General features: G+C 41.1%; 1 protein-coding gene across 3 annotated transcripts; it reads left to right on the top strand.

Moving 5' to 3' along the window:
• The first annotated feature begins 828 nt into the window (after positions 1-828).
• Positions 829-24,548, top strand: LOC119364306 (DExH-box ATP-dependent RNA helicase DExH7, chloroplastic-like). Of its 3 annotated transcripts, none has more exons than XM_037629757.1 (35): positions 831-1,248; positions 1,328-1,433; positions 1,782-1,984; positions 2,837-2,936; positions 3,076-3,449; positions 4,945-5,163; positions 5,364-5,475; positions 5,566-5,781; positions 6,276-6,352; positions 6,437-6,559; positions 8,480-8,566; positions 11,718-11,818; positions 11,964-12,021; positions 12,204-12,269; positions 12,389-12,471; positions 12,583-12,766; positions 13,358-13,516; positions 13,603-13,704; positions 13,809-13,961; positions 14,034-14,138; positions 17,055-17,195; positions 17,572-17,661; positions 17,866-17,922; positions 18,050-18,133; positions 19,039-19,137; positions 19,241-19,378; positions 19,563-19,633; positions 20,115-20,184; positions 21,039-21,137; positions 21,331-21,543; positions 22,218-22,310; positions 22,608-22,730; positions 23,300-23,386; positions 23,640-23,710; positions 24,225-24,548. In XM_037629757.1, exons 1-33 carry the CDS (start codon positions 949-951, stop codon positions 23,378-23,380), a joined length of 4,287 nt encoding a protein of 1,428 aa, XP_037485654.1. In that variant the 5' UTR covers positions 831-948; the 3' UTR covers positions 23,381-23,386; positions 23,640-23,710; positions 24,225-24,548. The 3 variants fall into 3 exon arrangements, with proteins under 3 accessions (XP_037485656.1, XP_037485654.1, XP_037485655.1); XM_037629758.1 differs by having other exon boundaries at positions 23,640-23,739; XM_037629759.1 differs by lacking the exons at positions 22,608-22,730; positions 23,300-23,386; positions 23,640-23,710; positions 24,225-24,548 and having other exon boundaries at positions 829-1,248; positions 21,347-21,543.
• The last annotated feature ends 246 nt before the right edge of the window (positions 24,549-24,794 follow it).

Raw genomic sequence — 24,794 nt, 5'->3', positions numbered from 1 at the left:
ACATTGGTTACAATATTGATTTTACCATCCCTTTTACAAACTAGCACTCCTTCTGGAAATTTGATCACTTTGCAGAGGAAGTACTATGTTATAGTAGAAAACAATTATTCAGGTTGGCCATAGTGATGGTATCTTAGCCGATATCATGCACTCGGGAGTAGCAAATACGCTGATGTGGTAGACAATTAAAAAAGAGAGAGTTAGAGTAATATAGGTAGATATCATAGCATAATACTCCCTCCGTTCCTAAATATTTGTCTTTTAGAGATTTCAAATGGACTACCACATACAGATGTATATAGACATATTTTACAGTGTAAATTCACTCATTTTGCTCCGTACGTAGTTACTTGTTGAAATCTCTAGAAAGACAAATATTTAGGAACGAAGGGAGTAATTGTTATGCTATATTTAGGAACGGAGGGAGTAATTGTTATGCTACTACTCTTTCCGTTCCTAAATATAAGTCTTTGTAGAGATTCCACTATGAACTACATATGAATGTATATAGATGCATTTTAAGTGTGGATTCATTCATTTTGCTTCGTATGCAGTCCATCTAGTGAAATCTCTATAAAAACTTACATTTAGGAACAGAGGGAGCATATACCATGCATGGCAGTAAATACGATCATTGATATTAATACTATGCACTATAAAAATAATATTATACACTAATATCATATGAATGATATTACTAGCCTATGATACTCTTTACTACGAGTAGCCTCAGTGATCAAATTTGGACAGTTAAATTTGTCAAAGCATGCATTTGGGCCTATTTGCTCGAAGGGCTCCAAAGTCGAAAGCCTCCAATCTTCCACCAGAAGCGACTCCCCCCTAGCCGATTTTCCCCACTAGCCCCCGTCACGTGTCCCGCTGTTCCGGAACTCGATACCCCAGCGCGCCGTCGCCGGAGACGATCAGACGACACAGCCGCCAGGCTAAATGGCGCCCAAGAAGAAGCAGCCGGTCTCGAAGCAGAAGCATAAGCCCAAGCCCTCCGCGCCCTCCTCCTCATCCGCCGCGCCGCGCCTCGAGATCTCGTCGGAGAACGAACGCCGCCTCCGACAACTCCTCCTCAACTCCTCTGCAGCCAGCGCCCCCTCCCCCGCGCCCCTAGATGCTCCGACGGCGCGTCCCGAATCGAGGGAGCAGAAGGGGCGGCGTCTGCGCGGGGTCTACGACAAGCTGGCCCTCGAGGGTTTCTCTTCCTCGCAAATCGAGCAGGCTCTCTCCGCTATACCAGTTCGTACCCCCAAACGCATACATAACCCTGCTGTGCTATCGAGTTGGCTCTTCATTGATGAATTTTGTTGTCGGGCAGGATTCGGCGACGTTTGAGTCGGCGCTGGATTGGCTGTGCTTTAATCTGCCCGGCGACGAGCTCCCCCTCAAGTTCGCCAGCGCCGCCGCCTCCTCTTCTCGTGCAGGTATTGGTTTGGAGGGTTTAGGGTTTTGTGCTTTGAAGCGGCGGCTAGTGCGTAATCAGGCGCATTTGTGTGAGCTGCCATGCGCGCGTCCGCATCGTTGTATCTCGTATGCATAGTTGCGATTTATGTACGCGCTTTAGTTCATTTCAGCACTTGCAGCTGTGCACATGACCATTTGCCTGCATTCTGCGCTCAATGGTTTAATTGTGGATACTGGATTTTGTATTCTGCATGCCAGGGCAATGCACAGGCACTCTGCATGCGACGGGACATGGATTCCACTGACTGGCTGGGTGTTAGATTGCCATGCTTAAATCATGCGTTGATTACTTTTGTTTGACTCTGTAGGTACAGAGGGTTCAGTTAAGGTAGTATCAGCAGCGAAGGATAATTGGGTGCCGCAGAGTCGTGGGCCTGTGGAGGAGGCAAAGGTTAGCACTGACGGGTTGGAAATTAAAATTGGGAGACGGCAAGAAGAGGATGTCACATTGGACGATGGGCGGTCATCGCAAGCTGCATGGATCCTGCAGTACATGGAACAGCAAGAGGAGGTATAGATACATTAACAAGTGATTTATCATTGGGATTGCTGCATCAAATCTTAATACTCTTTCAATAAACATTGGAGTTCATTAGGCATAAATTGTTTTTGTTTATCTGTTAACAGTTAAGTGCTCAGACCACTCTGTTTTATATTCTGAAATAAGTTTGTTTATTTAGTGCCTCTACATCACACCTGTCAGACATACAAAGTTATAAACTAGTTTTTAGGAGACCTATTTCATTGTTTTGACACTTGTGTGCTAATTTGAGTCGCTTCCTGAAAATTTTATTTGTTGTTTGAACAGCAAATTAATTATACAATATAGTAACTAATCATCTAGGACCCTATTCACACCATTTGAAGTCCAATTTATCTGTTAAGCCCATGATTATGTATGTTGTCACGGTCTGTTAACTACTATCTCTGTTATGGAGTGCAAGATGTAATTTTGGACATTGACACGGTTTGGAAATGTACATATTTGACTGTTTATTTTCACATTATATGTCAGTAAGTATGATATAAAGTATTTATATTGCAGAATATACTAATGTTATTTTAATGTGGTCAATTTGCATACAAGTCATTAAAGATTGAAAAGTTTTACATCTTCATTCTAAAATGATACCAGTTCAGTAAGAAAGTAAACATTGTAGACAACGATGCTGATTGACAAAGGGGCACAACTTCAAATGCATATTGGTACACTATGGACTGAACCATATTATGTCTATTGACCCATCCTCCAGCCTAAGTTTGTTAACATTATGCCATTATTCCTCTCTCATGTTGTTTCTTTATTCCCTTGTTTCATGTCCTATTTCATTGTATATTGTTCCATTCCTTCGATTGATGTTAGGAGGAGGATGCAAATTCTAATGATTCCTCCACATGGGAAGATCGTTTAGCAGCAAGTTTTGAAGTTGCTGAAACAAAGCCAAGTAGGAGAAAGAAAAAGGGTAAGTTTAACGATTGTATTAGTGATATGAAAGCTATATCAATCATTTTCCTACTCTTGAGTAGTTTTTAACATGTCTCTTATAAGTTTTCAAAGTATTTGTGGTTGCTGGAGTTCTATCTAATGAACGTTTGTTTCAGGTAAAAAGGAGAACTCCAAAAATGGAAACTCAAAGGATAATATAAGCCAATCTGTATCTCTTGTGTTGTCTAATTCGGAAATTGCAAGTGTTGAGGATGGTCAGATTGGCCTGGGTGCAAGTGAGAACAAATCTCCCAGTCTTGTCCATATTGATGAAGGATCCAATTTACAAAAGGAAGTTCCTAAAAATGCCGGTGAAACTTGCACAAAGGAGGTTGAAGAAGAGGAAGTAGAGCTTAATAACTTGTTTTTTGAAGACTCGTCTGTTTGGGAGGTTGTGGCCCCTGAAATCTTGAAACAGCAACAAATAGAGAAATTATCACATGACGGTTATGGCCATCTTCTTGGGAACATAGATGATGTATGGAAAAAGGTCAGGTGCTCTTACATGATCTTTATGTGAAGGAATCATGTACCCTTGCTCTTTACTGTGGTTACGTATGCTCTTTTTTCATATTTGTAGTTTTAGGGCTGTTTTGCATAGCTTAGCTCTAGATTTCTAGACTGGAGCTGGACATGTCAAGTCAAATACAGTTGGCTTCACCTTCTTGCTTCTCTAAGGTTGCTTGGATCTTCCAATTTTGAGTAGGAAAATCGGAGAATCCTTTTGCGCTCCATGGGCCCATGTTCTGTGTGTAAACATTTTGCCCCCGAATGCTCTAGTAAGCTGCAACAGCTTTACTACTAAAGATTTAGATTAGGTTGTTTTTGTTAAAGTGGGAAGAGAGCATATCCCACCATATTAATATTTCCTTACTCCGTAGTATTGTCTGTTGGATATTAACCCTAAGGTTCATGTGGAGGCGGCAGCGGGAGACTGCCATCTCCCATGCAACTTTGCACACAATCTCCTATGAGCCGTCAAGTTTACCTCCATTCCTGCTGGCCCCCTTCTGCGGACACAAATTCATGAGCCAAACACAGAATGCAGTAGAGTGAAAACATATACCTGTTCCAGCATATGCCCTTGTGCAGTTTAGTTTTAGTTTTCTCTCCTTTTCAGTTCTGTTTTGTTCACTTTTTGCGCCTTGCGTCTTGTTCTCGATTCGCTGAGTTCTGAGCCCTTTGTACTCTGGCATCATCTTGACGTTACCTTCTAATACACGATGATACATATTTGGGTGTGTGTTCGAGAAAATAAATATATCATGCACATTATTGAAGTTATCTAGATTGCCAGTTTGCTACATTTGTATAGCTGTATTATTATGTGAGGTTCGCCGTATGGAGGGTCTGTCTCTGAGTCAGGACTGTTGCAGGAAATGATATGATCTTGTGTTCCAAACGAGGCCTTAGTTTTTTGGGAAATACCTTAATGGAGTACTGCAACAGGAGGATTGCTAAAAAAACTTCGAGGATGTATGGGAGAGAAGTTACATTGAGTAGGACAGCTAAGTGCATAAGTTAAATTGAGCTTATACAAATCGTAATGACTGAAGTTGAACAGAATGTCTGTCAATGGCAACTATGTTCAATGGTTCCATGGGACTAACAACCAATTATAACATATATGGAATTTTCATAAGTCGAGGTTTCTGGAGACTCATTATTTCGGCAATGAAAACATCTGTACAATCTGAAACAGTAAGGGCCTTCTCAAAGGATATCTGGAAGACTGCAATCCTTAAGATTTTTTCCTGTGTGTTCTGTTTGATTTGTAGGGTTGCAATACACAGGTCTTTGTCCTAAAGATTCCTTTGCACTATATTCCATAGGAGAATTTCCATTTACTCAAACATACTGGAATTATTCCCATGTTTTTTCCTATGGTGTGATCCAACATGTTTTCACTGCCAAAGCTATTTAGGTGTTGTTTTGTCCTGTTATGCATTTGTCTCTAACTGTTTCATTATTATGGTGTTCTATAGGGAGATTGTGGTAAAATGCCAAAAGCTATTCTACAGAAGTTCTGTCAAAAACTTGGTTGGGATGCACCGAAGTATAGTAAAACATCAGAAAAGGATGGTAAATTTATATATGCTGTTAATGTATTGCGTGGTTCTACTGGCCGTGGTAAAAGTCGGAAGGCTGGAGGTTTGACGAAAATTCAGTTACCTGAGAAAGATGAAGAATACGTATCTGTTCAGGTTAGTGTTTACTAACCATATATATATGTATCTTATAATGTTTCTTAAAAAGCAATCCATTTCAAATTCAATTAATTATTCTTATAACTTTCTTGAGATACACTTTGTAATGCTATTTCTTGAGATAACATCTGAAAAATGAATAGCCTTATTGTTCCTTGCCTTGAATGTTAATAAACATCTGCTTAATTTGTAAACAGGAAGCACAAAGTAGAGTGGCAACATTTGCTCTATATCAACTGTTTGCTGATCTTCCACTACGTCAATTGCTTATTGAACCATACTCATCACTTGTTTTAAGATGGCAAGAAGGTTAGAAAATTTTGATCATGCATTCTTACCTGATGAATTATAGTTCGTTTGTGCCTTTCTGCTAAATATTGCATGGTCATGAAAAAATAGGTGAATTAGAATTTTCATCAACATCAAGGGTGCTGGATACCGAGGATAGTCGAAGAGCTGGGTTTGTGGATATGTTATTGGATATGGACGTACATAATACTCTTCCATATCAAATCAGAGGTGCTCCTGAGGGCAGCACATCCATTGACTCTCCGAATGATAAGGAGACGAATTCTGTCTATGAGAAGAAAGAGGCAACTTTGCTGAACCGTGCAGGTATTTTGCTGAACAGATCATTACTGAAGTTTTTATCTCGAAAGATTTTTCTGAATAACATCAGTACACCAAGCAATCATGAATGTGTCTGGTTATCATTTTCCTCCTTCCAAGATCTTCCTAGTATGTTATTAGCAGCATGCTTGTCTCTGATGTGTAGTGTATTTAGCAATGACACCTGCCTTTTCTCCTTGAACTTTCTGGCACCAATATGGTTGCATCTTTTTACATCGAATCTGTTCCAGCGGTACTTTTCAACTTGAGCCATATTATATCCTGGATTGTTTATCTTGCCTTGTATTTAGTTAACATTGTTTCTCTATTGTGATATCACTACTGTATCTCACTCTCTAAAACTATCTTGTATTATTGTAATTTTCCTTCATACATGTGTTAATAAATCAAGTGTAACTGTAATTCCACTTATTTAATTTTCCTTCATATGCGTGTTAAGAAACTAAGTGTAACTATTAATGTGGCCTTTCTGTAATTAGGATCAAGACCAGAGCAAGCAGAGAGCACAGCTTTGAAAAAGCAGTTGGAACACAAAAGGAAGTTGCCCAAGTATCTGGTATGCAGTGAATGTGCATTGCACTACAAGTATTCTCCATTTTTTTTATTTGTTCTAAAGATTCTCTATTCACCTTGAATTCAGAAAATGCTGGGAGCAAGAGCTTCTTTACCAATCGCTAGACTGAAAAAACATTTCCTACAGTTACTGAAAGAGAATGATGTAATTGTTGTCAGCGGAGAAACTGGATGCGGGAAAACAACTCAGGTACCTGCAGTAGTTTTTTATCCAAGTTCCTTAGTTTTTAATGTTATTTCCTATTTTAGTATCTTCTTTCTTTGGTGCCAATGGTTATTGCAAGATAACCATTTCACATGACAGGCAACACGCCTTTGCATCACATCACACAACCGTATCCTCTCCTTTTCTGTGAGTGCACATAGATGATTCATCACAGTTTTTCATTTGATTCCCTAGAGATAAGTATATCTTAATTATGGGTGAAGCAAGGGAAGTATCCAATTTTGTACTGCACAAGCATTCTGGCTATCACAAATTCTGCCAATAGTTGTGGTTTGCAATACCTTGGCCATAAACTACTTGACTCTGAAATTCTCACTTGCTTGCCACATTTGAGAAAGGTTGTATAGCCAACTTGAAAAATTGTTAATTTCGACCTGGCTTTGTTGGATGTACATGACTACTTCGTATCATATGCCTTAATGAAAATGCAAGTTGCTGCATTGGACATGCTGGCCGACTGTTGAATCCATGTCCATGATGATAACATGTGGGGCTCATGCTTGACAGATTCAGCATAGTGCCATCCTCATAATATGGGCGCAGTTAAGATCTTAATCTTTCCATGATTCAGTTTCACCATTCAATATGCGAACAGAGTAATCTTGTGATATATATGGGTGCCCTGTCTGTCCAATACAATTGTAAGGGCCGGGCCGGCGAAATTTGGGGCCCTGTGCCAAATTCTAAAATGAGGCCTATTTCCCTAGAAAGATCAAACTATAATCAATTTATCTACAGCTCCTTTATGATATTGAATTAAATCCTCGAATTTTAATTTTCTTCTCATGTCTCTTAACTAGATTCATATTCTCTAGAGGACACAACTTGGATATTAATATACAAGTATATAAATGATGAAAATTACAAAATTGAAGGTATACACATCAAACAGTTAGCAGGATATTATTTGTAGAACTAAGACTGTGGAACTCACAGACGTCAAATTTGGCCTTGTTGAAATGTCCTGGACGAGGCGTGAGGGACTGATGGAGAGGCGAGATGCCATCACAGCGAGATCGATCAGACGTGCACGTTGGACAAATATGACACACCCTTGATTAGTACTCCCTCCGTCCAAAAATACTTGTCGGAGGAATGCATGTATCTAGACGTATTTTAGTTCTATATTCATTCATTTTTATCCATTTCCCCGACATGTATTTCCAGACGGAGGGAGTACTATGAAGATTGTAAAATGAATGTGGCAACGAGCGAGCTAGCACCTGTCCTGTACATTGAAGTGCTTTGTATTAGTTGATTTAGAGATTGATTTGATTAAGTCGATTTAGCACTTTGCCGGAATACGTCCGTGTGCCTGCCCACTCACCTGCTATTGTTGCTGCTGTCCCTTGCTGTGTTGAGGACCCTGCCTATGCTGGCGGCTGCCGGTCCTCTGCTGCGTCCTCGGCCCGCAGCTGCCATCCGTCTGCTGCGCCGTTAGGGTTAGACTGTAGATTGGGATTACTGCTCCTGCGCTCACGCCTTCTTTTGTGTGTGCGAATGATCGGTATTTTCCAGGCCTTTTTTGTGTGTGTGCGAACAATTGGTATTCTCCAGGCGTGCAGCGCTATCCGGGCCTTTCGGCCTGCTGGCTGCATCTTTCATTAACTAACATGAAGGCCTAGTTACTGATGTGCACTTCTGCTCAAAGAGAAGTTACTGATGTGCACCTAAATTGGTGCCCCTGCCACCTGGAGGCCTTGTGCGGCCGCACACCCCTGCGCCCGGGCCTACAATTTTTATATTTCTAACATGTTTTTTCTAGAGCACTTGGAAATATATTTGGTACTGAAGACGATGCAGCACAAATACCAGCTTGGGCTGTTAATTCTAATCTTTCCAGAAGCGTGGAATTTCTCATGGTTATTTGTCATCCACTTGCAGGTGCCACAGTTTATTTTGGATGATATGATTGAGTCTGAGCTTGGTGGTAATTGCAACATTGTTTGCACACAGCCTAGGAGGATAGCGGTATAATCACGGTTTAGAACTTATGTTTCGTCTTTTCTTTCCAATGCAACATCATTGTTCTATATTATATTATTACCTCCGTCCCAAAATTTTTGTCTTATATTTGTCTAGATACGGATCTAGACAAATTTAAGACAAGAATTTTGGGACGGAGGGAGTAGTTGTATGATATACAAAAACTGGTAAGGATGTTGCAACATAATCTTATATTATATTGTATTTTATTTGGGTTGCTCAAATTAATACCAAGTCGTCTGGAATTAATTTAGCATATGACAGGAGGAAAATAATTTCCGTAATACCCTGAGTCGATTTAATCGTTCGTAGTATTTTATTTGAAGTTCGTCTTGTTTATCTTGCGTTCATGGATTTTCTGGGTTTTTCCGAAGCAATTTGTTTTTTTTCTTCTACTGTTATTTTGTGTGTATTAAATAAATTCCGGAAATCAATATTTAGTCATATTGATTTTCTCTCTCTTCTCTCTTTGGACCTTGGACAAATATAGGCATGTTCCTTGCCTTGTGTATCACCACCGTAGCATCTCTCTATTCTCATTTTTTTTCTTTTCTTCTATTCTGTTCAGCCACCGAATTTAACCAGAGGCCCAAGGCCAAGTGAGGAGCTTCCAAGCCGCACGGCCCAGCCGAGTAGCGAACAATAGGTCGCTCGTCTTCCACCTCCAGCCCGCGCTTATAGAAACAAAACGTCCATGGCTGCCCTCTTCTCCTTCCCACATCACTTCTAGACCTCTTTACTCCTTGACATGGACACTAGAATTATAGCCCATCCAACCATAAATCCATCCAGACTGATCGTTCCTTGTTTAATTGACTGAACGCCACATAAGAAAACTGATGAACTTAATGTCAGCCATTGACATTCGTCACTTGATCCTCCTCTCCCGACCATCATTCTCAGAACCACTTGCGTCACTACGTGCACTTGGACCTCCTCTATAATAGCCTTATGGTCTCATCACCAATTCATTTTGTATCACCCACAATCTTCCAAGCAACAGAGCCGCATCTACACTGTATTTCCCCTACCGTCGCCGCAGGTGAGCACTTTGGCTTGATTCCTTCCACCAGTCGAACCACCTCCCCATATCCCACCTAGACATCTTCCTTTGGCCGTTTCATCGTTGGCCGCAGCACGACGGAGCCATAGGGCTTTTATAGAGGAGGTCCAAGCGCACGTAGTGAGGCGACCACTTGGGGCCGATGCTTTTAGTCGATTCCATCTGCGTCACAAGAGTTCTTAAGCTTGGGTTTAGATCACCGAGAACTTGTCGGAGATATGGAAGTTGAATAAGACATTGACGTGCTCCGGTGCGCGTCGTTGTCGTCGAACTACGGCGATGTAGAGATGGTAGGCGCTGCTCCTTGCGACGAGGGGAACTCCGTGACGCGGATGGAATCGACGAAAGGTCGGTGTCGACCCCAAGTGGTGGCGGCGACATGGCTCCGTTGTGCGCGCGGCCAACGTTGAAACGACCAGAGGATGATGTCTAGGAGGTGGGAGGGGGTTTGGTTGGTGGAAGGAATCGGGCCAAAGTGCTCACCTGCGGCGACGATAAGGGAAATACAGTGTAGATGCGGCTCTGTTACTGGGAAGATTGTGTGTGATGCGAAAGGAATTGGTGAATGAGACCATATGGCTTTTATAGAGGAGGTCCAAGCGCACAACTCCTACATGTTGCTAACATCATCCAAAATCGCCCTATGGGTTTAGATCACCGAGAACTTGTTGGAGATATGGAAGTTGAATAAGACATTGGCGTGCTTCGGTGCGCGTCGTTGTCGTTGAACTACGGTGATGTAGAGATGGTAGGCGCTGCTCCTTGCGACGAGGGGAACTCCGTGACGCGGATGGAATCGATGAAAGGTCCACGGGTGACGGCGGCGGCGGCCCCAAGTGGTGGCGGCGACATGGCTCCGTCATGTGCGCGGCCAACGACGACGAACGTCCAGAGGAAGATGTCTAGGAGGTGGGATATGGTGAGGGGGTTCGGTTGGTGGAAGGAATCAGGCCAAAGTGCTCACCTGCGGCGACGGTAGAGGAAATACAATGTAGATGTGGCTCTGTTGGGGGGAAGATTGTGGGTGATGCGAAAGGAATTGTGAATGAGACCAGAGGGCTTTTATAGAGGAGGCGCATGTAGTGACGCGAGTGGTTTGGAGAATAATGGCTGGGAGAGGGAGATCAAGTGACGAATGCCAATGGTTGACATTAAATTCGTCATTTTCTTGTGTGGTGTTAAGTCAATTAAACGAGGAATGATCAGGCTGGATGGACTCGTGGTTGGATGGGCTATAATTCTAGTGTTGATGTTAAGGAGTAAAGAGGTCTAGAAGTGATGGGGCAAGGAGGAGAAGAGGGCAGCCATGGATGTTTCTGTACGCGCAGGCTGGAGGTGTAAGACGAGCGACCTGCTGTTCTCTGCTCGGCTGGGCTGTGCGGCTTGGTTCTCCTCGCTGGGCCTTGGGCGTCTAGTTAATTCGGTGGTTGAACAGAATAGAAGAAAAAAAGTGAGAATAGAGAGATGCTTTGGTGGTGATACACAAGGCAAGGAACGTGCCTATATTTGTCCAAGGTCCGAAGAGAGAGAAAATCAATATAATTAAATATTGATTTTCGGAATTTATTTAACACACAAAAAATAACAGTAGAAGAAAAACCAAATGGCTTGGAAAAACCTGTAAGCAAGATAGACAAGATGAACTTCAAATAAAAACCAAATGCCTATGAACGATTGAATCGACTCAGGGTATTATGGAAACTATTTTCCTCCTGTCATATGCTAAATTAAATCCAAACGACTTGGTATTAATTTGAGCAACCCAAATAAAATACAATATAATATAAGATTATGTTGCAACATCCTTAGCTTTAGATTTTTTTTGAATTCCTCCCCAAAAAAATCAGGCTTCAACCATATAGAGATCGTACATCATAACAATGCTGCATTATTATGAGATCATTTGGGACGGTAACTGCCTATTTCTGTCTGTTATATTTAAAGCACTGATCTTGCAGTCACTGGAGATGACCATCCATATCTTTTTGTTTTTTGACATCAATCCATATCTTCTTTTTGATTGAACAGACATACATTGTTAAATATAACTTGGATTAGTCTACTTATTTATAGGCCATTTCAGTAGCAGAAAGAGTGTCTGATGAAAGGTGTGAATCTTCACCTGGCTCTAAAGATTCCTTGGTTGGATATCAAGTTCGTCTCGACAGTGCTCGGTGCTTGTTCTTTCTTTCTCATATGCATATGATATACATTCGGAGTTTTTTTTTTGAGGGGTGATATACATTCGGAGTTATTACAAGTCTCGGCGATGTATTGTAGATATGTTTGTAATAATTTTGATTCTTGCTACTGCTTTAGGAATGAGAGAACAAAGCTTCTGTTCTGTACAACTGGTATCCTTCTGAGAAAGTTATCTGTAAGTACTGTCCTCATATCTATCATTGTTGTGTCTTCATGAAGTGTTTTGATTGTGCGCCAAAGTTTCAGGCTTTCGGCTACTAAAAAATAATACTGTTTTTTCTTAATATTTGTTCTTCTGCCTTTGTCATTTCTTAATAGCTGCTAAGGTTTCGTTCTTACAAACTTCACATATTTCAGGGAAACAAAGACTTAAGTGATGTTACTCATGTTGTAGTAGATGAAGTACATGAACGCACTATTTTGGTATGTACTTGCTCGTGTATGTTCTTTCTTTATCTGCTACATAATGTCTTGTTTATTCGTATGATAGATGAAGCACATGATTAATCCTAATTTGCCTAATCCTAATTTGCCCCTTTCAGAGCGACTTCTTGCTGATTGTTCTTAAGAGTCTTGTTGAAAAACGCTCTAATCAACCAGGAAGAAAGCTGAAAGTGATTCTCATGTAATGTCCATTCCCTTATATATTTTTCTTATTTCTTTTCACATTTGCAGTTTTTTGTTGCACCGATTATTATGATGTCTGTGTATTTATATCTTTGTGCTTTATCTTCAGGTCTGCAACTGTTGATTCAAGCCTATTCGCACGATACTTTGGAGATTGCCCTGTGATTAGTGTTGAAGGAAGAACACACCCAGTTTCAACTCACTTCCTTGAAGATGTTTATGAGAAAATGGAGTACTGTCTTGCTTTGGATTCTCCTGCATCAGGAGCATACTACGCACAGCATGGAGAAAAGGTTTCCCTTTGCTCAATTTTTATTCTCAGTGTAATACAAATCTGTCAACCGTTGGAGCCTTTGACTACTGCTGCTCTGTCTCAATTACTATATCTTGTAAATATCGCCTGTTTTCAAATTGCATACTATATCTTGTAAATATCCCCTGTTTTCAAATTATATACTGATCTAGTTTTCCATTATATGATATTATTAGCACAGAACACATCTTTGGTTTTTGTGAGTGCTAGATATCTTTTTCTTGATCTTCTGTGTTTGATCACAGTTGTTTTCAAGAATCAAGGATGGCATGTAACTTATTTTCCATGTACTGCCAGCCCAATATGATGCAAGGATATGATGAGGCTCGTACTTGCACAAGCTAGAATTCCCTGTTAGAAACTTGGAAATTTGAATTGTTTTAGGGGAAGAGTGTTATACATATGCTTAATCTTATGGTATACAGTGATAGGCATTTGTGCAAGTATCTACGCCTTCAAATCCTTGAAGCTAGCCAGTGGGCAAGTTTATATGCATGATACTTGTCCTTCACTGTTTCTCATCAATTGTGTGCTATATCAATGCCTAAATCCTTCTCAATTTCTTTTCCAGTGGAAGCATGCTAGTAGCTCAGTGAATAACCGGAGAGGAATGAAGAACCTTGTCATGTCCTCATGGGGGGACGAGTCAATGCTTTCTGAAAATTATGTTAATCCTCACTATAGCTCCGATTGCTATCAGTCATACAGTGAAAGGACCAACCTGAATCTAGTGAGTTTGTTCTCTGAACCATATGCCTTGCACCTTTTTTTTATTACGTTTCAGTTCTCGCTGAAAATCTTCAATTGTCAACTCAGAAACGCTTAAACGAAGATGTCATTGATTTTGATCTGCTGGAAGACTTAATATGCTATATTGACGAGAACTGCCCCTCAGGCGCTGTTCTAGTATTTCTTCCTGTAAGTTTATTGCATTATGTCAGCTTAATGTTTGTTTTTTCAAATATATATATTTCTTATTTCTTATCATGTGGAGCATCCATTTGTCATTGATTGTACTACAGGGAGTTGCAGAGATCGAAATGCTGATTGATAGATTATCTGCTTCAGTTAGATTCAAAGGGGCATCATCTGATTGGATCCTTCCTTTGTATTCAATGCTTTCACCCACTGATCAAAGGAAGGTGTTCCAGTCTCCACCAGAAAACATTCGCAAGGTGAGTACTCTTGTCTCCCTAAATCTAGCAAGTACTTAGTTACTTATTAGTACTTACGACAAGGTATTGCAGGTTATTCTTGCCACGGACATAGCAGAGACTAGCATTACAATTGATGATGTTGTATATGTAGTTGATACTGGAAAACACAAAGAGAATCGTTATAACCCACAGAAGGTATCTCTCTTGTTTGTAGCTGTCATTTGTGCTTTTTCAACAAGTAAAACTTTTCCAACAAGGATCAATACACTATGCAAACCACAAGCACAAGTTCACCAAGTATAACTGCTGGGTGAAATACTATTGCACTCTCTTTATTAGCCTATGGGTTTCGTCACAAAATTCTAGTTGCTAAGCTTCATGGACTAGCCAACGCAACCAAAAGTCTGAACTGATGGAAAGGGCTAGGCAATCAACATACACTTCAACACCCCGTCTCACGTGTGACGCGGGAAGTCAACGCGTGAATAGACTCAGAGGTATGGCTCAGGAGGCCTATACGTGGACACAGGGGGGAAGCAGCAATTTGTGGATAAATTGCGAAAGCCAGGACTTGAGCTCAAGACCTTAGGCTTTGATACCATTTTAAGCTTCATGCACTAGCCAACACAGCCAAAAGTCCAAACTGATGGAAAGGGCTAGGCAATCCACATATACACTTCAATACTAGTTACTCTGATGGTTTTTGGGCATGCAGACATTGATTGTTAAGTTATTTATCTGAAGTAGTGGCCATGGATTTCTGAGTGAAATACCTTTCAGGAGTAGTTAGTATAACCCCATTATAGAAAATTAAACAAATGAAGTAGTGCACTCATGAAATCATACTTGATGGTGTAGTGGTCATATGTGCATCTGTTAGAGTACGTAATGGGCCTAATGGGCCCATTAGTCTTAGGGTTAATTAGAGATAAGGGTCGCTTGCTTAGGGGTCAAGTAAGCCTTGCTTGGGAGTCAAGTAAACCTCTCTATATAAAGAGAGGAGATGTATCAATCTAAGAAAAGCAAGAATTAAGAAGGAAATCCCTTCCCTCTTGCCCGGCCGTGGGCAAAAAGGCCCCGGCCGGCCCTCTCACGCCCTCCTTCTAGCAGCGCCATAACAATTTGGTATCAGCTAGCTTCGTTCGATCATGTCTTCGCCGCCGATCGCCACGTCGCCCCCTGTCCTCACACCGGAGGAGATGACCGGGGTGCTGCGTGCCCTAACCCTGGCGGTCCAGGACATCCAGCTCTACTTGATCGGATCCTACGGGCCGCCGCCGGCCGCCGCCACCATCGGGCCGTCATGGCTGCCGTGGCAGCCGCCGGCCCTGGCGGCCTCCGCCGCGTTTGCCGGGTCGCTGCAGCCCCAGCTGCAGTTTCCGCCGCCACCCGCCACCACCGGGCCGCCCTTGCTGCCATGGCAGCCGCCACTTTTGCCGGACTCCGCCGCGGTCGCCGGCCAGCTGCAGCAGCAGCCCTGGCTGTCGAGGCAGCCGCCGCTCTTGGCGGCCTCCGCCACACCCTTCGGCCCGCTGCAGCCGCCAGCACCTACTGAACTTACATCTGGATCATATTCAAGATCTTATGTTGAGCAAATAGTACAGCGAGGGGATAATAGACCTTCTGGGAGCAAGCAGGCATTGGAGATGCTGCAACATGCACAGCAAAAGCATGGTTATGGATCCAACGCCTACTTGAGCGAGGATGGGTCATACTCTCAGGCTCAGGACAACCATGCCCCCTCGTACCACCAGAACGGGAAGGCCCCTGATTTCCACGCCGAGGAGCCGAGGCCGCTGGCATACAACAGCGGCGTTGTGGAAAGGCCGCCGCCGCCTCAGCACCAGTGGGTGCCCCCTCAGCCTCCAGGTGTTGCCATGCCAGAAGCGGCGGCCGCCATCCGTCAACAGAAGTCCCTTACGAAGCAACCGTCCAGCGACATGTCCGAGGCGACGGTGAGGCTGCCGGCTGCTGCGCGCGGCCTCCTTGCGCAGCCCTCCTCAACACTGCGTGGTTTGCAGCTGCCGCTCCTCCAAGTTGCCCTTCGCTGTGCGACAGACCTCGATCTCGGCCGCTGCGTCGGGGATCTTGGGCATGCGGTTTCCCCCATAAACGGGCATGCTGTTTTCCTCGCGGGCAGTGACCTCAAAGTCTGCGACATCGGCGGTTGGGGGAGCGCACCCCTCCTCGACAGGAGCGGACCGCGTAACACCACTGCATTCCGCCGCCGGCCGCCGCGAGGGCGCCTCCGCTGGTCGCTCTTGCAACCACTTCCAGGTGGCCATACACATGCACTGCTTTCGTCCAGATGGTGTCCATGGGATCCAGGTGGCTGTACACGTGCACGTTCGATGTGTGGAGGGTGTTCACTTTTTTGTTAAGGAGTCCAAAATAAAGCGTCCCAGTCCATTTCAGGCTGAGTGTAATAAAACAAGCCGAGATGTAAAAGGCTTGTTTTTAGGTGTTAGGTTTGTGTCGCGTCGAGTCATGGTTATAAGTTGGTTAGGCTGCAGCTCGAGGACAAGCTGCATGTCCAGGTGGGGTGTAGTGTTAGAGTACGTAATGGGCCTAATGGGCCCATTAGTCTTATGGTTAATTAGAGATAAGGGTCGCTTGCTTAGGGGTCAAGTAAGCCTTGCTTGGGAGTCAAGTAAACCTCTCCATATAAAGAGAGGAGATGTATCAATCTAAGAAAAGCAAGAATTAAGAAGGAAATCCCTTCCCTCTTGCCCGGCCGTGGGCAAAAAGGCCCCGGCCGGCCCTCTCACGCCCTCCTTCTAGCAGCGCCATAACAGCATCATGTGTAGGTTTCTACAAGGCCACATTGTGTAAAGCCTGTGATTTAGACTTGTAGCCTATGATGCCTAGTTACCCACAGTAGAAAACATGCACGTGCGGAACACATCAATGACTTAGCAGCTTTGTTCTTTTTGTGGTTGCCCTCGTGACCATGATAATAACCTTTTAATGCATTCGCTGACATGATAAAATCTTGATAAAATGGTATCCTATAAGGATGCCATATGTAATATGTTTATGACGATGATTAAGTTGAGACATAATATCTCAAGTAAATGACATTTCTAACTATTCTGTCGTATATTTTTGCAGAAAATGTCAAGCATAGTAGAAGATTGGATTTCTCGTGCAAATGCAAAACAGAGACGGGGACGAGCTGGTCGTGTGAGGCCTGGGTTGTGTTTCTGCCTTTATACTCACCATCGTTTTGAAAAACTGATGCGGCCATTTCAGGTTATTGCATGTCATACTCACTTTATTTTTGTATAAGATCTTTTGCGTCCAAGATACACCAGTCAGATTCTCTAGAGTATAAGGACCTTTCTGCTATTCCTTGTTTGTTGATCATGCTTCATAAAAACCTACCAGTTTTCCCGCACTTGCTATCTCAGTCCTGACATGCCATCTGCATTTATTAAAGAAGTTACAAATCTGAATTCTGCACAAGAGATTTTGCATCCAATATTTCAACATATGCAAATATGTATTGTCTCGACGCAAGTGGGCTACACTTACATTAGTAGTATTCGTATGCTAAAGATAATCTCACTCATCCTAGATGAACATTTAACCATTTTGCACTGATATTTCTGTCTACCTTGTTTATAAGGTGCCTGAGATGCTGCGGATGCCATTGACTGAGCTGTGTTTGCAAATAAAATCACTTCATCTGGGTGACATAAAATCATTCCTACTAAAGGTACAACCCCCCTCCCCCCAAATACCATTTTTTTGTGTTGGGTGGGTAGGGAGGCGGGTCAGTCACATCCATGCTACCTTTCAAGTTTTCTGTCACAACATGAGCTTCGTTATAGTTATATATGTTTTGATTGCTGTTTTGTGTCAGCTGTGTGACATTGTGTTGCAGAGTGCTCACATTACGTTGTCTATCATAATTTTGCAGGCTGTAGAGCCCCCAAAAGAAGAAGCTATCTCCTCTGCAATTGACTTGTTATTTAAGGTTCCATTCTGCTTTCTATCATGTAAACCTGCAGTGTGCTGATCATAGGTAGATCAATATTCATATTTCTTTTCTAGCTCGTCATCAAACTTTATCCTGTCTGTTTGTTGTCTTGACTTTTGAGTAGGTTGGAGCCTTTGAAGGACATGAAGAGTTATCACCTCTTGGCTATCATTTAGCAAAACTACCCGTTGATGTTTTGATTGGCAAGGTGCGGCTAACATATATTTTACTGGTTCATTTATCATATGTAGTACTCCCCCATCCATCGAAAATAGACGACTTCCTAGAAAGTGTACAGTCAAACTTTAACTATTGGTATATAATAAGATTACTGAGGTTAGCCAAATCAAAATTATATCATTAGATTTGTCATTAATTTCTTTTTATAAGCTTGCAATTCCTATAATTTTGTAGTAATGTATTCACATACAAAATAGCGGCTGAGGTTGCATCATAGAGATCCTGCACATATCTAAAATGTCATGTATTTTGGATGGAGGGACTAGTCATTTGATGCATACAGTTTCATCAAAGTAACTTGGTAGATTGCTGGGATACCTTTCCTAATTAGCATATCATCTATGATGGTTGCCATAAGAAAATCTCACCATGTCAGTTGTAACGTTCATTAATTTTGTTAGTACTGCATGAGAGGAAGGACTAGGATGAATCTTATTTGTAATCTTAAGGTTACCATGCAAATTTGGAAACCGTTTTACTTCCCCTTCGTCAGTTAGTCTTTAGTCTTCGCTACACTGCCCTATTCACAAAATCTGGAGGCGTATTCTATTTTCAATGCAAGATGGAATTAAAAATTTCAGCGATAGACCCTATTTTGTGTTCCTCATGTATCTTTGAATTGTTGCATATTACACCCCTTTTATCCATTTCTGTACCAGTTGACTAATGTAGAAGAATTTACATTGATTTGTATGTGTAGTGTGCTCCTTTTCATACCTTGTGATTAATTGAGTTTTGCCACATATCGGTTTTGTATCTGTCCAAGGGTTCACTAAAATTAATGTATCTGCCCAAAATAATTTTTGTAGTTTATACCAACTCTTTTTCTTCCTGTTTTGATGTTCTGATTAATTAAGCCCATGAGAACTGCAGATGATGCTCTATGGGGCTATCTTTGGCTGCTTATCACCAGTTCTTTCTGTTGCTGCTTTTCTGAGTTATAAATCCCCTTTCATCTCTCCAAAAGATGAGGTATTATTTGTATAGAATGATAAATATTTCATGTATTTTATTCTGAAAAAAGTATTTTATGTATTTTAATTATGTCCTGACATTCTGTTTTTTTGTAACACAGAAGCAAAATGTAGAGAAAGCAAAGGCTGCATTGTCGAATGAAAATCTTGATGGGTCTACTTCTATAATAGATAACAAACAATCAGATCATTTGTTAATGGTTATTGCATACAACAAGTGGTCCCGGATACTGCAAGAGGTAACTGCTTTCTTTTGTTATGGAATTCAGTTTTTGTCATTTGATAAGAGTTGTATGCATGCATAATAGTTAGCACCAGGCTTTATCTTAGAATTTACAATTGGCATGGTTTGTGCTGTACATACCAGACACTAAAAGGGGTTACAGATATAAGGATTTCTAAAAAGATGATTCTGAATTGCAGCATGGAGCTAGATCTGCTCATCAGTTTTGCCGTTCATTCTACTTGAACAGTACAGTGATGTATATGATCAGGTTGGATTTCTAACAGTTATTTAATCTTCAGATTCTAGATTGAGATTCTGGTTAGTAATACTTTGATAGAAGGAACTAGTCACTTATCACCTTTTTTGAGATAAAAGAAAGCCCAGATAATTTTCTCGTTTTGTCGCTACCACATCAGCAACCACCCAACCATCTCAATATCACATGGTAACCTTAGTGATACCAGCTAGGGTTTAAGTGAACCTAGCAAAGCTCAAGTATTGGTTGGTAACTTGCAGCTCTCCTCTATACCCGCGTCTGTGCAAGAACTTATCTTCTGTAGTCACTACTAATTGTAAAAGCGATTGTTAACCTGTTTTTTGTTCACGCCTACTTCCAAATTTGTTATACTTTAATATAGAGTCAACTGAACAATTACTGCTAACAAACATCAGTTTTTCAATTTTATTTTACAGTAAAATTGTAAAGTAACTGTCAACTACAAACCATCTAATTTGATTTTTATCCCCAGGGACATGCGTCTACAGTATGGCTCACTGTTAGCAGACATTGGACTTGTGGATCTTCCTAAAGATAATCTGGTATGTCTTAAAGAATTGCATTAGTAGTTCGTAAATAACTGAAAATTAACCTGATAATTATTTACTCTAAATTTGGATAATGTGTCATATAACTTTGTCCTGTTAGTTGATTGAAAAATTAACCTGATAATTTACTCTAAATTTGTATAATGTGTCTTATAACTTTGTCCTGTTAGTTGATTACAAACTGTGTACTGAAATCACAAAGCTCATGTGGATCACCCAACTGTGTACTGAAATCACAAAGCTCATGTGGATCACTTGGGTGATCCTGGCGGTTTGTGTCACATGATGGTCCAAGTTAACTCTGCCTCCAGTGCACTTCTACCTTAAATAGGCATAAACACTTATATCATTATATTTGAATTTGAATATAGGATTCACAATTAATCTATTCCAGTTTTTTTTTCATCTCTGGGAGTTTCTCACCCTCAAAAGAAAGGAGGTGCCTTTAGTTTCACTTCCACAAGTTGCGTATATGAATACTTTTTAAATCAAAATAGCTGAGCTTCTACTTTTCCAGATTACAGGTTTAGGAGTACTAACCTGCTAATTTAATTTATGAAGTTTAGAGACTTTAGTGGCAATTGAGATATTTACAATTAGTTTTCTTAATTTGCTGTATGACTACAAAGTTGTAAAAGTACTGTTTAAAATTCCTGTCTCGAGACCTTGAAAATTTAGTAACATCAGATAGAGAAGAGAGGAAGTAGCTTCCTTTCTTTTGGGGTACTGCAGATGGTACAATGCACTTTACTTTTACTCACTGTTGCCCGAATTCTCCTTTTCTAGTTTGAGTGGAGACAGACATAAAAATCAATCTTCTAATGCCAATATATTTTACCGTTTTCCAGAATCAAATGAATGGGAATAGGAAAAGCAATCTTGAGAGTTGGTTTGCCAATATATCTCTTCCGTTCAACTTATATGCTGGCTACACCTCAGTTATCAAGGTAATGACGTGATTTTTGTACACCTTTTTGTCAGTTTGTTGATGTGCACCAGTCTAAAATAAATATGCCCATGTTTATGAAATGATCTCGTACTGTTACTTGTTCAGTAGTATAATATCTTACCATATTGTTTATTTTAAAAAATTCAATATTATGCTAACATTTTTATAAAATGCTTACGTGGCATTTGTAGTCGGTCATAAGTGCAGGTCTATACCCTAATGTTGCAGCAACTCTGGAGGGTGTTGATCCAGGAGCTTTGGGTGGCAGAAAGCCATCTGATGTTCTGTTTGGTAAGGATCGTCCTCGATGGTATGATGGAAGGCGAGAAGTTCATATACACCCATCGTCTGTGAATCACAGCTTGAAGTCAGTGCAATACCCATTTCTGGTGTTCCTTGAAAAGGTTTGTTTTACACTTGCATGACTGGAAGAGTATCTCTCAATCTGCCATCTTGTTTTCTTCTTGAGGTGGATGTTGTCTATTGAGTTAGTTTCTGTATAATATGTTTTTGGTGTCAGGTAGTATATGTACCACTACCTTGGCTTCTAGACACTAGCAGATTCAGAGAAATTTGCACGTACTAATTAATTTCTTAGATTCCTATTTCTGTTTGAAGTAGTGCTCGATTTTAGTGACCCATATGCCATATAATAAGGACCCGAATATCCAGCGAATGTCAGATTTTTAGGAATGGCAAAATCGAACGTTTTTCCATGGCAAATTATGTTTGCCGAGGACGGCAAGTTTAGTTGATGAGCATGGCAAATCCGCCTCAGTTCATTTTTTTGCCAGGGAATTGCCGTGCTTGCCAACTAAATTTGCCATCCTCGCACCAATATAAATTGCCATGAATAACGTTCGATTTTCCATGCCTGAAAATCTGATGTCGGATTTTTAGCATTTCCGTATAATAATGTACTCCCTCCGTCACATAATATAAGACGTTTTTTGACACTATAATTATCTCAAAATACGTCTTACATTATGAGACAGAGGGAGTATCTGTGATTATGGTATCAGCCCCAGCACACCAATTCAGCAAATGCGAGCTCTAAATATCTGTTCCCCGTTTTCAGGTTGAGACTAGTAAGGTGTTTCTACGTGATACCAGTGTCATTTCCCCCTACTCACTCCTTCTGTTTGGTGGTTCAATGGTTATCCAACACCAGGTAAGCCCCCCCGCCCCCCCTCGCGCACACGCAGAAGCACACAGAAATTTTAAAATGGTTGAGTATCTGGCAAATAGTATATGAGTGTAGGTTTGGCCATGTGTTCGTTAATTCCCTTGTATTTTTCATACTACTCTGTTACTGGAGTACGATTCACAATTGTTGGGTTGCAGTTAAGCTAACATGATACTAAATTTGTGATTCTTCAACTAAGATTTCGTCCTCTGCCTTTCATGGTATGCTGTCATGAACCTATTGATGCTCAGAAACAAAAACTTGTATTGGCTTTGTTTCCAGGCTGGAGTGGTTATTATAGACGGATGGCTAAGGTTAACTGCTGCTGCACAGACTGCTGTTTTATTCAAGCAACTTCGCATTACACTTGATGCTGTTCTGAAAGAATTGACAAGAAAGCCGGAGGTATGTTGTCTCCTTTTTGTTTGATATATAAATGTGAAACCACCGATAACATGAATATGCCATGCAGTTGTAGCGTCTCCTGCACATTTGTGCATACATTTGCTTTATACTACTCCATATCACTTTACCATTTATAAAAGATGTATAACCTACTTTGAACAGAAGGCTGCTTCACCATATGCAAAAATCTATAACTTGCTGTGAACAAAAGGCTGCTTGAAGATGGTATTCATACCATCTTTGCATACATTTGCTTCGTATCATTTAATCGTTTGTAAAAATGTATAACCTACTTTGTACAAAAGATTGCTTCATTATATGCAAAAATGTATAACTTGCTATAAACAAAAGGCTGCTTGAAGATAGTATTCATACCATCTTTGCATACATTTGCTTTGTATCACTTCACCATTTGTAAAAAATTGGAACCTACTTTCAACAAAAGGCTGCTTCAGAATATGCAAAAATGTATAACGTGCTCTGCACAGAAGGCTGCTTGAAGATGGTATTCATACTATATGCTGTATCTTGCAATTTTCTAATTAGTTGGTCTGAATGTATGATTTCAGATGGCAACTTTTGTTGACAACGAAGTGGTCAGATCCATCATTCATTTGCTGTTGGAAGAAGAAAAGGCCCAACAAGCATGAATTGTGGTAATCTCTTCATATTGATTTTTTTCTTGTACATGATCTTACTTGGAGAATGAGCAAACAGCGTGGCAAGTATTATCTTGCAGATTTAACTGTTAAATGCGGAGCACTAGAGCTTCTTCAATGGAAGAAATCATTGTCCTCGACTTTTCAAATTTTACATAGAAAACATGTTAAAACAAGCCTTGGATGTCATCTATTAAGTTTCGAGGTTAAGTGTTTTGATTTCTGAACTAACTTCTGTTACTTCCAATAGGTCAATGAATTACTGTACAGATAATGGTGGAACTGTGGCGGAATTAACTTGAGAACTTGTCCTCAGATCAGGTGCCCAGATCTAAATTGCAAATGACCTGGTACTTCTAGCATGTTTGTCTTGGTAACTAAGTAGTCTTTGTCCTGATACCTGAGTGCTCAAATCATGCTAGTGAATTTCTTATACTAGTAAAGAAGTTGGATCTAGTGATTTTGGGCATTTTAGTTTGTTAACTTCATTTGTGTCTAACAGATGCCTCGTAACTGGTCAATGAGTGCCAATTTTCGTATACCTTTATGTGGCCCTCCATGTCACCAACTCACCATGTGATCTTATGATTTCATCTCACGAACACATGAAATTATGGGTGTCCCACCTTGTCCATTCTAGTTGTCATATTGGCTAGCAGAAGTGACGTGCACGTCTTAGTAGGGTCACTAGTACCCACCTATTTGAACGCCAAGTGCATGGAAACTCTTCACAAATGCTGAAGGAGCATGGAATTTGAAATTATCATGCCTATCATGTTTAGCTAGCATTTACTTTTTGACGCAGTGTGATAATGCATATAATTATATTCTGCAGCTGCTGGCCTTTTTGGAGCACATGAGCTTTCTGTATATACCGGGCCTTCATGCTACATGATGAATGCTATCAAGTAGCGAAGGTTGATTCTCAGGGCTCGGCTGTATTGACATTTCTACGGGGCCCCATTCTGATACACTTGCAAAGCGGTCTTTTACTGTGTTGGCGACTGACGATGGAGAAGAAGTTTCAGGGTGACCAGATTTCGTTGGCTTGACTTCTTTACAGAACAGAAGTGTATGATTTACTCATATCACAATGCATGCTTATATGCTACAGTGAAGATAATTGCATTGAAATGAAATACTCTCTTGCAACTTCCAACTTGTTTAATTAAATATTGTAGTGCGAAAGTGCCGTTCTACGCTCGAGCACAGATGCACTCGATATCGACTCCCTCCGTTTGTCTCGAGATGGCCAGCGTACAGCATACAGGCCCAGGTATATATCATGTATCTATATTAATAAACAGGGCTTATGGCCCACGTCTGACTGCCAGACATGTTGACGCCGTCGGCCTCCATCAGAGCGGCTCAGAATTAGATAGACAATGTGGGCCGTGAGGCACGG

The sequence above is a fragment of the Triticum dicoccoides genome, chromosome 2B (assembly GCF_002162155.2).
Source record: "Triticum dicoccoides isolate Atlit2015 ecotype Zavitan chromosome 2B, WEW_v2.0, whole genome shotgun sequence".
NCBI lineage: Eukaryota > Viridiplantae > Streptophyta > Magnoliopsida > Poales > Poaceae > Triticum > Triticum dicoccoides.
The sequence above is the reverse complement of the archived record's forward strand: the minus strand, read 5'-3'. Positions and strand labels throughout refer to the sequence as shown.